Source organism: Sciurus carolinensis, chromosome 2, assembly GCF_902686445.1.
Source record: "Sciurus carolinensis chromosome 2, mSciCar1.2, whole genome shotgun sequence".
Lineage (NCBI taxonomy): Eukaryota > Metazoa > Chordata > Mammalia > Rodentia > Sciuridae > Sciurus > Sciurus carolinensis.
In genome coordinates, this window is record NC_062214.1 from 87,776,265 (window position 1) to 87,790,004 (window position 13,740).

The 13,740-nt window shown below is 39.7% G+C and overlaps 1 protein-coding gene across 1 annotated transcript in view; it reads right to left on the bottom strand.

Moving 5' to 3' along the window:
* Positions 1-2,540: 2,540 nt before the first annotated feature.
* Positions 2,541-13,740, bottom strand: part of Iqch (IQ motif containing H) — a 212,340-nt gene continuing 201,140 nt past the window's right edge. Inside the window, exons 19-21 of the mRNA XM_047540480.1 lie at positions 11,437-11,498; positions 7,413-7,521; positions 2,541-3,062 (exon numbers count right to left, since the gene is read on the bottom strand). Of these exons, the coding sequence (XP_047396436.1) occupies positions 2,952-3,062; positions 7,413-7,521; positions 11,437-11,498 (282 nt within the window). The 3' untranslated portion in view covers positions 2,541-2,951. The remainder of the gene's footprint in view (positions 3,063-7,412; positions 7,522-11,436; positions 11,499-13,740) is intronic.

The window sequence follows — 13,740 nt, forward strand, 5'->3', positions numbered from 1 at the left end:
AACTGTTGAAGCTATCAGATAGGTTACTAACATATTACTTATGATAAAAGATATATTTTTATGCTTGAAAAATGGGATGCTTACAGTTGTTAGGAGGACATAGCTAAAACAACTCCTGCCTGGTTGTTTTGTATCTTGTTGGAAGCCCTTTCCTCGCCTTTCATTTGGGCTTTCTTGCCCACATATCCATCTCTCGAAACTATAGGACATGACTTTCCAGCATCCAAACTGCTGTACCTTCCTGATGTCATTCCCCCACCAGTCTTATAGGTCCCTCACTACCAGAATTCCACCGACACCATTTTCTCTTATGATTTATTTGATTGTCTGATTGTGTTGTCTTACGATGCTGCCAATTGCACAGGTTGATTTTATTAGCAGGAGGCATGTGTAAATTAACCTGTTCTTCTATATGTTAAGCACACTAGAATTTGTGACAGATGAGAGAAACCCCATGTGTGGTGTGGAGCAAATGAAACTGAACCTTCTACTTTACAGGACATGCTAGGATTTATGATGAAAGACAGGAATCCCACTTTATTTTCATTTAGCCCAAAGCATGGGATGCGATCAATAAATCTGAATTTCATCGTATGTAAAGCGAAGAAAGTAGCAGTACCTACCTGCATGGGTTTGTTGGAAAGATGCAATGAAAGAAAATATATGAAGCTCCTAGCACAGTACACGGAGCTCCTAGCAAGTATTCAGTAAGTTGTGGATTGTGGAGATGCAGGCAGACAGCACGGTTGTCTGTATTTAATATCAGCATCTATGAGTTTTCTTAAAAGTTGATATAAAATGGGTAATATTTATCCAGTAATGCTTTCCTAAATGGTTAGTACAGTTTGCTTCTCTAACCCTTGCACACACTCATATTGAACAATGGGTCATCTCTCATACAAAGTTTACTTCCCCAAACTTCCTGAAAAATGACACATTTTCCAAGAATCCTCTTACCAACAAAGATTTCAGTTTCCCATTTACAATAGTAACATCTCAGTCATTCATCTTGACTAAATTATGTTTGGGTTACTTTAGATACTGTGTACATAGAAATAATTTTTTCAAACTTAATTTAGTTTAACATAGCATAGTAGTATCTTTGTAGCATGTATGTGCTAAAAGATAATGGACTACGCTTCTTTTCAAATGTTCTGTAATTAAAACATTTCACTAATTTAATCTGGTTCTCTGGCTTCTTCCACCTAATTAGTTGGAGTGACTGTTTTATTATACCATTTTTTCGCCTTTTCATTTTGGAGCTGTAGGTGTTGAGGCAGAGAACCTTGCTCCTAGTCCTGTTCTAGTGCGATCTGAACCTGGAGAGAAGGCCTGAATTTGGAGACTTTCTGCCGTGTATGGTAATGATATATGCACAGGAGGCGAGTGGCATTGTTTGAGAAACCAATCATGTGAGGACAAAAACGGTACCGGAGAGCCGGCTCCTTTTACTATTGCCAGCAGCTTGAGGCTCCGGAGTGCTAATCAAAACCCACATACAAAACTTCCCTGATGGATTTAACAGTTTTGTACTGTTAAGCGGGGGTTTTCGCCACGTGAATGATCCACTGCTGGGCTGAACAAAACGGAGACAGTTTTCTTTTAAAGTCCAGAGCAGATGAGAGCCATAAGGAGACAGAGGGTTTCATTTACTCTCAGGACACGATTGTGCCAGTGAACTAATGAGTCTCTTGGACCTTATGTTGCTCTGGCTTCAATAGAGGCGCGACTCTAATGGGCATGTAGGACTTCCTATCCGTCAAGTGTCTGGACAATAGGCCCCTCGTACGGATTAGAGATCTGGCAAGAAAAAGAGGTCATCGTTGTACCTAGCACAGGCAGGAAATCTGGCTAATTAATGTATTAGCCAGGCAACTAATACATAGTTTTTCCAACTATGGCAAAACAAAAACGGACACACTGAGAAATGTTAATTTTCTCACAGAAACTCAGCCTGTGGCAAAACGGGTTTAAAAATTATTGACATTCCATAGGTTAAAAATATATATTTATGTCCCCAACACACTCAAGTATTTTTATAAAGGTCTTTTTTTAACCCCACATATGATTCTGGTGTTGCACCTTGCCTATTTCACCCTTCAGTAAAGCTGACTGATGTAGAAATATTTGGGTGCAATTAGGAAACCAATACTGAGAGTTCAGGTCAGCCCTGAAAGACTTTAACAATTGGCCTTGGAAGGTGCCGCTCTGACTTGAGAGCAGCTAGTGAGAATGGCAGGGCTGTATTAAAGGGAGAACTAGAGAACGCCAACGTGTACTCGAGCTAGAGGGCTCCCCGTACCCTGCCTCTTAAACCAAGAGCTGATGCTGCCACCTAGACACTTTCTCACGCTCTGGCGAACCAGACGTGGGCCTTTGCTAACTCTTCAAATGGCAATAACAACAAACAATAGGGCTCCGTGCAATGAAAATACGGTGAATGATAAAGCATCGTTTTAAAAATTCATATTATTTACTTGGAAAAAAAAAGACTTTTTTTTTTTTTTTTTTTTCCGGAAGAGCAATGACTATGTCTTTATTCAACATTTGAAATGCAGACGATACATTACTCTTAAAAATCGGAGAGAACTTCATAAAACATAACACAGGAGAAGTGTACCATCCCCGGAGCTTGCAGAGAAGTAGATGAAGGACCAATAAGACTTGTCACTTTTTTCTTTTGTAAGATTATTTTTTTCTCTGGTTCGGGAAGAGGAAGGAATCGTTTTTGACACTCTCAAGTGAGACCACCAATGAGTTTGGGTTTTAAAGGGTGAGATAATATCACTTAATAAACACAGTTTTGAAAAGAATGTTACATTATAATCTGTTCTGATTTGTCTCTTAGAAAACGAAACAAACTCATGTCCTCGGCTTTTATTCCTATTGCAAAAGAAATACTGCCCTTTCCTGCTCCAGGCTGGGATCCAAAATCTTAATGTGTCTTGGGATCACTTATTAGGCTTGGAGGGGTCCTCACTGTCTTTGGACAGTTGCTCTTCAAATCTGATTTTGTTTTCTTCTGTTACTCCTAGAATACTTTCAATATCATCAATGGTGGTCTGTAAATAATAAAAACAATATTCATTACCTGAAGATCTCTTAACAACACCCATCCCTCAAGCATTTGTTGCTTTTTGGAGTTAAGGATGGTTTAGATTAGTTCTGCTCAAAGTGGTTGCTCTGACTGGCATCCATCTATGGATTACTTGCTACCAGACTTGCTGAAATTGAGTAAAAAATTTGAGAATAAGAATTTGGAAACCTTCCTAGAAATGTGTATGTCTATTAAATCTAATAATGAAAACTTTATAGTCTGCTCTGATTAGTCTCTAAGCAAATGCAAACTCAGTACTCCCAGGTATGTACTTCGGAGTGGTGTTGCTGGATCATAAAGTAATTTTATATTTTTTATAGCTTTAATTTTTTCACTTCATTTTTTTCGGGTAATTCAATTTGGCTGTATTTTAGTGTATTGACACATGATAGGTCAGAAACAAAACAATACAAATAAGTTCTTTCTTTTGTAATTTTATTTTGTTTATTTATTTTTTATGTGGTGCTGAGGATCAAACCTAGTGCCTCACACATGCTAGGTGAGCACTCTACCACTGAGCCACAACCCAGCCCACAAATAAGTTCTTCACTACAGATAATTTGAGAAGTATTGGTCTGGTCACCCTAAAAAGAGGGCCAGCAAGCTGAGGAGAAAACTTATTTCCATTGGTCTTTGGGGAGTAAAACAACACCTTCCCATTTTAGTTAATTAATTAATTAACTTTGGGTTTCTGTGGTGTCAGAGTTGGGGAGATGGTGTTGCCAGGGGTTGAGTGAGCCCAGGGAATCACACATGCTGGACAAGGGCTCTACTACTGAGCCATATCCCCAGGCCTTTATTTTTTACTGAGGTACCATAAAATTCACCTTTACAAAGTGTATAATTCAGTGGTGTTTGGTATATTCATAGTCAGCCATCCCTACTGTTCAATTTTTGAACATTCTCACCACCCCAAATAGAAACCCTGTACCCATTAGCATTTCATTTTCCATTTTCCACCTTTCCCCCAGCTTCTGGCAAACACTAACCTACTTTCTATCTCCATGGATTTGCTTACTTTGCATGCTTCATATACTTGAAATCATACAGTATTTGTCCTGTTATGATCAGCTTCTTTCACTTACCATGTTTTCAGTGTTGATCCATGTTGCACAACAGATCATTGTACTTCATTCCTTTTTTATGGCTGAATAATACTCTGTTGCATGAATATTAACCATATACTATAAAGGAATTCACCTATTTCCCTGTCAAAGATTTGGATGGTTTGTACTTTTTGGCTATTAAGAATCATGCTTCAATGAACATTAATGTACATGTTTTGTGTGAATATGTATTTTTGATACTTGCAGGTGTGTATTTAGAAGTAGAATTGCTAGATCATGTGGTAATTTTACTTTTTTTTTTTTTTTTTTGTACCAGGGATTGAACCCAGAAGCACACTGAGCCACACCCACAGTCTTTTAAAATTTTTAATTTTGAAATAGCTTTTTGCTAAGTTGCTTAGGGCCTTGCTAAATTGCTGAGACTGGCTTTGAACTAAGGATCCTCCTGCCTCAGTCTTCTGAGCCCCTGGGATTATAGGTGTGTGCTACTGTGCCCGGCTGCATTTAACTTTTTGAGGAACTACCAAACTTGACATAACTGTGACACCATTTTACATTCTTACTATCAATGTATGAGGATTTCAGTTTCCATTTTCTCCATATGCTTACCAACAGTTGTTATTTGTCTTTTTAAATTAAAGCTATCTTGGTGCAAATGGTATCTCATTGTGGTTTTGACTTGCATTTACCTAATGACTTATGATGTTGAGCATTTATTCATATACTTAGCCATTCGTATATGTTCTTTGAAGAAATGTCTGTCTTTTGCTCACTTTTTAACTAGGTATTCTCTGTATTCTTAAGGCATAAGAGTACATTACATACTGTGGACACTAGACCCTTATGATTTACAAATATTTCATCTCAATGTGTAGGTGGTCTTTGATGCACAGAAGCTTTTAATTTTGATGAAATCCAATTTATCTATATATACTTGGGTTGCTTATGCTTTAGGCATCTTATCTAAGAAACCATTGCTAATCCGAGATCATGACAATTTACACCATTGTTTTCTTCTAAGTGTTCCATAGTTTTAGCTCTTTCACTCAGGTCTTTGATCCATTTTGACTTATTTTTTGTATGTGGTGTCAGGCAGAGGTCCAGCTTCAATATTTGGATGTGAATATCCATTTGTTCCACTACCTTCTATTAAAAAGGCATTCTTTCCCCTGTTGAACTGTTTGGGTACCCTTTTGAAAATCAATTAATCATAATGCATGGGTTTATTTTTGGTCTTCTCTCAATTCTATTCTGTTGATATATATGCCTATTCCTATGCCAGTAGTACACTGTCTTGATTGTTGGAGCTTTGTAGTAAGTTTTGAAATTGAGAAATGCGAGTTCTCCAACTTTGTTTTTTTTTTTCCAAGTTATTTTGACTATTCTGAGTCCCTTGCCTTTTCACACACATTTTAGGAGCATCTTGTCAATTTCTACTAAAAAGTCAGGTGGAATTTTGATAGAAATTTCTTTAAATCTATAGATCAACTTGGGGAATATTGCAATCCTAGAAATATTTGACTTCTACAAGCATAGACTGTTCTTCCACTTTTTGGGGTATTCTTTAATTTCAACAATTTTTAGAAGTTTTCAGTGGATCAATATTATACTTCTGTTAAATTTATTACTAAGTCTTTTCATCTTTTTTATACTATTGAAATTCAAAGTGGTTTGTGTGTTAGTCAGTTTTTCACCACTGGGACAAAATACCTGAGAAAAACAAGGTAGGGGAGGAAAGATTTATTTTAGCTCATGGTTTCAGAGGCTTCAACCATGGTGGCTCCATTGATTAGGCCTGAGGTGGGGCAGGACATCCTGGCAGAAGGACATGGTGGAGAAAAGCTGCTCACCTCATGGCAACCAGGAAGCAAAGGTGGGGGGATGGTCAAAGTCAAGATATACCCTTCCAGTGTTCATTGTCAGTGACCTACTTCCTCCAACTAGGCGCCACTACTGCCAATAATGCCATCAAATTATGAAGTCATCCATGGATTGATCCACTGATGAGCTCAGATGATCCGATCACTTCCCAAAGGTTCCCCACCCCCAAAACACACACACACACACACACTACTGCACTGGGGACCAAGTCTTTAATACCTGAGCCTTTGGGAGATGTTCCAGATCCAAACCATAACAGTTTGCATTTTATTTTTTCATTTTTTAATTCATCATTGCTAATATGTAGAAGTACAACTGATTTTTGTATATTGATCTCATGTCCTGCAAACTTGCTGAACTTACTTGCTATTACATAGAAGAACAAGGCGGGCCCCTCCCCTCTCTGACTACCCGACTCACTACGAAATTCCTCTCTCTTGAATATTCTCATCTTGTAGCAAAAGCAATGGTCATCCTCCCAGATTTTAATATCACTTAGAAGAGTAAAACATTGTTATCCTCATCATTGTTATTAAAGAGGTCAGGTCCCAGCTTGAATCAAAAACATGTAATAAAAATTACCTTTTTATCAAACTTTAATTGGACCTTAACAGAAAAACACGTGTGGTTTCCAATTGAGTTCTTTGAATCACTTGACTCATTCAAATACAATGAAGGTCTAGGCTGGGAATCAGAATCAGATCTTGCTGATTGATACTCAGCCATCATCTCTGTTCAGGTGGTGTCTCAAAAACTCCCTCACTGGCCTTGCTCCTGGACTGCAGAATTTGGAGACTTCCAGTTAGTCACCCATAACTGGATTTCAAGGAACATCTTTAGAGGCCACATGGAAGCTTCAGAGGATAAGTGGGGTGATCACCCACATATAACTGGGGTTTTTTCCCCTGCTTCTGTCTAATACTCTTTGTCCTTTTAGGCATTAGAACTTCCTTGGCTCTACAAACTGGAGCTCCCCGGAAACTGCTCGCTAGACAACGGATTATCTGAAGCAGAGATAGATTACACTGACAAATTCTGGTTGGGCGGTCCCTCTTTGGGTTCTACTGTGATGTTGCAACTTCCCCTCCAACCTCAGAAAGCCACTGTCGCAAGAGCTGGGGCTTGAAAATGGCACCGAGTTAAAGCCAGCCTACTATATTTCAAAGAAAAAGTTTCAAACTATTAAATTTAACTAACGGGTTCAGTGGGAACCTTACAATATTGACCCTGCACATTGTAAAATATGTACTGCTTACAATAAAAAAAAAAAAAAAAAGATGGCTTAGCACTTGTTTACAATACAGCATGAGGTATTTTCAGCCCTTGTATAGAAATTAACCAGGATCGTTAGTTAATTAACACCTCACCTTAAAATTGGTCTCGCCTTGCATATTAGGTGCTGATATTTCTTGATGGATGATGAAGAGATTGCGAGCAAAGGTCATGAGGACCCCCTGGAGATCCACACCGATTGTTCTGTTAATGATATCCAAACAAATGAGTTTACCAACGATTCCCCTCACATGCCTCAAAACAATCGCCCTCTCATTTGTGCGTCTGGTGATGGAATTTAATGAGTATTTTCAATCTCACAAGGTGGCAATCTTCAGGGAGATATGAAAGATGAGGCTCCATTTTAACTTGTCAACAAAAAGGATTTGTGTAATAAATATTTTTTTATTAATCAACTTAGCAGATGATAGCAATAGGTTTAGTCATGTCTAGCAAAAGGCTACTACTGAGCTAGAACAGTAGTATTAACTTATTTAAAAAATAATGTTTAAAGAGAATTGCTAAGGGTCATTCATACTTAACACTTTCCTTGTCTTGTCCAAGGAGACATTTGTATCTCTGGATTCTGGAGACTTTTGTCTGGGGTTTATTTTCTCTGTCATGTGTACAAGTGATTCCTGCTACTTATGAGAATGCCACAATTGCATTACAGGACAATGTGGCCCCATCATGAACAACTGTCTTTACAAAGCAGACAGCCCACTGTAAGAAGGTTTCAGAGAAAAGCCATCCCGTAGCATTGCACTATGGTGGGAAAACGCTCCTGAACAAATAGATTGCTGTGTGTTTTAACTAGAAAATAAAACTCCGGGTTATTTTTCTGGTGATTTTTAAAAACTTTATCAGTTGAAAAAATAAATTAAACGAATGGATTGATTTCTTTTTTAATTGTTCGGCCCTGAACATAAAGAGCTGCCTCTGAAGGCAACGGCTAAAACCTTTGGGACCGCTTCTTCCCCAGCTGCGCCTTAAGATAAATCCCCTAGAGTCTAGGGCTTGGTCCCTTTTGGAGTGGTTGCCTTTCACCTCTTCGGGATTTCTATTGAGTCAGGTTGGCATCAGAACCTCCCAGTCCCTAGGGCAGGAGACCAGGGCTCTTTGTCCTGCCAGTGGCTGTGTGACTTTGGGGAAGGTGCTTAAGTGTTCTGGGTCTTCATTTCCTTTTCTCTGAAATGAGGGAACTGGACTAAATCAGTACTTCTGGACTTTTTGAGTTACATTACCAAAATTCAAGGATGGCTTACCTGTCGTAACTCTAAACGTGAATGTCACTTTCTTTCAGAAAATAAATAATAGCCAAAGGCAACTTCAGGCAGCAATTTTGGAAGGCAATTTGTGTTTTATTACCAAGGGCCAGTATGTATGAAATGCCAGATGCTTCTTAAGACAACAGATTTGTGGACTCCACCCAGGGTTAACAAAACCAAGATCTTTGGTGTCGGGGTCCAGGAATATGTCATTTCTCTAAACTCCCCACATCCTCCTAATACATACAGTGAAAATCGAGACCAATTTTTTTTTTTTTTTTTTTTTTTTTTTTTTTTTTTGCGGTCCTGGGGATTTGAACCCAGGGCCTTAGTGCTTGTGAGGCAAACACTCTACCAACTGAGCTATCTCCACAGCAAGACCTATTCTTAAAAGAAATAATAGGTGTGTGTGTGTGTGTGTGTGATGCAGGGTCCTATTAAGTCCTTCATTTCTGGAATTCCTTCATTTTCCTTTCCTTGAAATTTCTCTTCCAATTCCACTATTTCTCAGAAATATCCCAGATATTTCTGGGGTTGCTATAAAGTTATCCCAGAAAAGCCAAACTGCAACTCTCTGGTCTATAAAGTGGTCCGCTCCTGGAACCCCTCACCTTTCCCACAGAAGCAGCAGATGAATAGTCTCTGCCTGGCACCACCTCATTGGAATAAAGCCAAACAAAGCCCAGCAACCTCTTGAGAAGCCTCCCATTAAGGTTCCAGAAAAAATTAAGGAGCTCAAAGGAAAGTTTATATTTGCTCATCTTTTCTTTTTCAACATGGGTTCTATGAAATTGGGCTGGCTCCTGGCCACCCGTTCTCAAATGCCTGTGTTCAGACCTCACTGCAAGGCCTAACACGGTTACTGTGATCCTACCCTTCCATCTCACACTCAAGCAGGCACAGCTAGATGTACGTGAGAATTCCAGAACAATCTGGAATCTTTTATAATATTCACAAAAAGTATTAGCAAATTCTGTACAAACTTATACAAGTGTGGATGCACCTGGCAACAGACCCATCATCTCTGCATTATGTAACGGTTCCCGTACAAGGTTGGGTGTGGACTTGGTGGTGGAGTAAAGAGAACGCTAGGTTCAAGAACAGGTAATAGGCAACCTACTAGCAAATCCCATCCCCTCTCTGAGCCTGTTTCTCATAAGAGTGTCAGTTAACCCCAGGTCCTTCGTTGCTCTCACATCTCGTTTCATGATTGCACTAAGGGATGAGACTAAGGGGCAGAAAACGCTAGAAAAGGCAGCTAGATGAGGGGGGTTTATTTGCTCATGAAATAGTCTCTCCTGTCTCCTAGATTCTGTTACAGTTTTCCTCTTGCCTGGTCCCTCTATGCCAAAGGACCCACCTGCATCAGTTTCCTTGTGGCCTCCTCAGGAACTCTGCCCCTGTCCATGAACACTTTCCCTGGGGTCATCCCATCAATTCTGGGAAGCAAACCCTGCTCTGGCCCTACTGGACTCTGTCACCTTTCGACAGACTTTCTTCATGCCGTCCCCTTGCTGGCCTGGGTCTCCAAAAGAGGCACCACTTTGTGCTCCTGTGGTCAGGCTCCCCGCTCCTGATTCCCAGATCGTCCATGTGCTCTATAACACCGTGAGCTGGTTGCCTCTTGGGATGACTCCAGACACCTGCATCCTGGGTCTGAACTGGACTTATTCGTACTGTCGCCTGAGGGGAGCTCGCTCCTCCCAGCCTTTCATTTGCATGAAGGTTTGTGTGATTCCAGTCCTACCCAACTTGTCCTCTGCAGTTTACCTTTTACGCCATCTGATCCCAGTATGACAAAGTTCACATCTCTGTGTTCTGATTTCTAGTTCTCGTACTTAACAAACACATTCGTCTGAATTCCTGAGCTTAGACATATTCTTGGACCTTGAATCTTTCCTACCTATTAGACTCAGACTCTAGAAACTTTTTTTTAGCTTGCCAATTCAAATCCAGTTGACTGCTTGGTTCTCCTAGTCACAGTAACTGCTTGTGATCACAGGGACTAGTTTGGAAAGAGTGTAGCAGGGTAAGCCTCAGGAAAGGGAGAGAGCTGTGGGTCAGAACATCTCTAGGAAGCCAAGGGTAGCTCCTTCCTTAGGCCTGTCCAGAGGTGTCTGTGGTTCCATTATCACCCTAGAGGTGAACATCTGGGCAGCGCAGAGGGATGCACACTTACTGGGATGTTATGGACAGAGGTCTCATTTCTGTTGTTATCATATCAAAAGGGTGGGCAGAGACCCAAGTGGAGAAAGTTTCTTAACAAGTTTTTCATGTTTATGAGATCCTGAGTTGAGACTGGGGTGGAGGACTCAACACCCCACTTCTCCTCTTCCTGGGTGACAGGAAGTGTCTAAGTCTTTAAACACTAGATTAGATTGTAGCCATGTTTCAGCTGCAAAGGAAAGAAACCAGGACATTTGCATAAGTTCAAGAGGATTGATGAGGGGCAAATATCACTTCCAGCAGGAAGCTGCCCAGTGCACACCTATCTTCAGAAGACTGCATCAGGGAAGAAACTGGACCTGACTTTTGGAGGAACACTTGCCAAATCACCAGAGCACTCAAGAATGAGAATTCTTGGGACATCTGAGCTGGTCCCACATGAATCAGATGTGCTGTACTTTGCTTGAGTGGAATGTGTTAAATGTAGGCTCTTACCCTTTGATTTTAGATAATTATATTTATGAACCTTGACCAACATATTTGTGAAATACCTGAAGTTCTAAATAAAACAAGGTAGACTTCCAATAATGGACATCGTGGCTCAAGTGCACGAGAAGCACCACTCTTGATGGACATGATAGTCACTTCTCAGCTTATCCCTCCCACAGACACACTTCATACTCACAGCATGCCCAGCTTGTCTCTCTTCAGGTGTTCATATAATATGAAAATGGTTCCTTGTCTGTCCTGTGAGATTTGAGTGGGAAGAAAAGAAATAACATATTATTTTGGAAGGAAAGTAAAGAAAATACACTCGAGCACTAAGATGAATTCAAGTCATAATCTAGGCAGGGCACACCTGTAATCCCAGTGACTCAGGAGGCTGAGGCAGGAGGATGGCAAGTTTGAGGCTGGCCTCAGAAATTTAGCAAGACCCTATCTCAAAAAAAAAAAAAAAAAAAAAAGAAGAAGAGGGCTGAGGTTGTAGGTCAGTGGTAGAGCACCCCTGGTTCAATCTCCAGTAACACACACACACCCCCCCAAAAAAAAGAAAAAGAAAAGAAAGAAACAAAGAAATAGAAAAAAGAAAAAAAACTCCTAGAACTACCTTCAAATATTCTGAGAAACACATTTGAAAAGGTCATCTCAAGAACACAGAGTACGTATGTTCTGCAATAGTGTTTTTTGAGAACAATTCTCAGAACACCTGCAGCGGAATCATCTAATGTGTCTGTTAAAAAAACATTTTCATGGGCACTATGCAAGCTCAGAGTCCTTGGAAGAGAATCAGACTTTATCTCACTTCCTGGGTGAGTCTTGTGCATATCAGAATTCAAAAATCATATAAGAGTAATTGTTGGGGGGAAAGGGAGAAATTCATTGTGTGGAAAATAATTTGTACTTCAATGGAAAATGATATATTGTATACAGCAGACCCTACTGCCATATCCAACAGATTCTATGGAGATATTTCAATATTCCTGATCTAAAAAGATGTTTGATTTTTGGATTACCTTTTGAACTGGTTATACCATCTGCTTAATTACCTGTTAAATAAAATCTTTATCATGCATTTATTTTTATGTCTGTGGCTTTGCCCTGCTTTTGAAAATTTTAAATTTTCTCCAAATAAATAAGACACGACCCTGGAGTTGTTCAGTAGTGGAAATGGCTGCCCTGTGAAGTTGCAAGATCCCCATCCCTGAAGTCCAAAAAGGAAAACTTTATTTTGGAGGTTTTGTAAAAGAAATCACATACCAGAATTACATGATAACAATGATCAGTTCCTCACTTTTTAGGATATACAAGTATTAGGGCAGTCCTTGAACTAGAACAGTGGCTCTCAATACTTAGAATCATCTGAGTGCTTAAAAAATACAATGCCAAGGTGGGTGTGGTGGTGTACACCTGTAATCCCAGTGGTTTGGGAGGCTGAGGCAAGAGGATTGAAAGTTCAAAGCCAGCCTCAGCAACTCAGCAAGGCCCTAAGCAATTTAGCAAGACACTGTCTCAAAAAAAAAAAAAAAAAAAAGGTTTTTAAAAGATCTGGGAATGTTGCTCAGTGGTTAAGTACCCCTGGGTTCAATCCCCGGTACGATAAATACAATGCATGGGCTTAACCTCTGGAAATACTGAGTTATTTGGTCTGGAGTGGGCCCTGGGTCGTGTAATGCTGAGCCATCTTAGAGCCTGAGGCAGGAGAAGAGTATCAGTAATCAGATTCCATTTTTACTGAAAATTTTGATATTTTATTCATTGTGATATCTTGCATTAATTTTGATTTTTAAAAATATTGTACCAAAATATCTATCTTTATTACTGAGAGTGTCTTCCAACCCCCCTCTTAAATTTCGTGTTGACTCTGAGGCTCTACATGCCTCACCGTTTTGCAGCCCAGCCTGGGCATCTGTACTTTCAAAGCTCCTCCGCATGGACAGCCAGGGTTGAGACCCACTCCCTGTTAGGTCTTTGCACAGTTCTTTCTGTGCTGATGTAGCAGTCACTAGCTACATGAGGCTACTGAGAGCTTGAAATATTAGTCTGAATTAAAACGCAGCTTTCAAGGACTGTAACTTTCAAAAACATAATACAAAAAGATGTAAAGTATTTCAATGATTTTTATACTGATTATGTTGAAATGGAAAATTTTGGATATATTGAATTACAAAATCCTTCATTAAAATGAGCTTTACCTGTTCTTTTTTTTACTTTTGAAATGGTGCTCTGAGAAAAATTTAAATTATCTATGCGGTCACATTTGTGGCTTACATTATCCTTCTGTTGGCCAGTGCTGTTCTTGGACTCTATTATCAACACACACAGAGTCAGTCAGCTCCGATAAGTGGCTGTCATTTAGAATTGCATTTCTGCCTTTGTTCAAATGTTTCTGTATTGAGGGAGGCACCATCTGGCCTCTAGTCCCTGAGTGCAGAGAAGTTCATAGACATGTCATTCCCAGGGACCTGTGGACATTTATTGGATTGTTTTT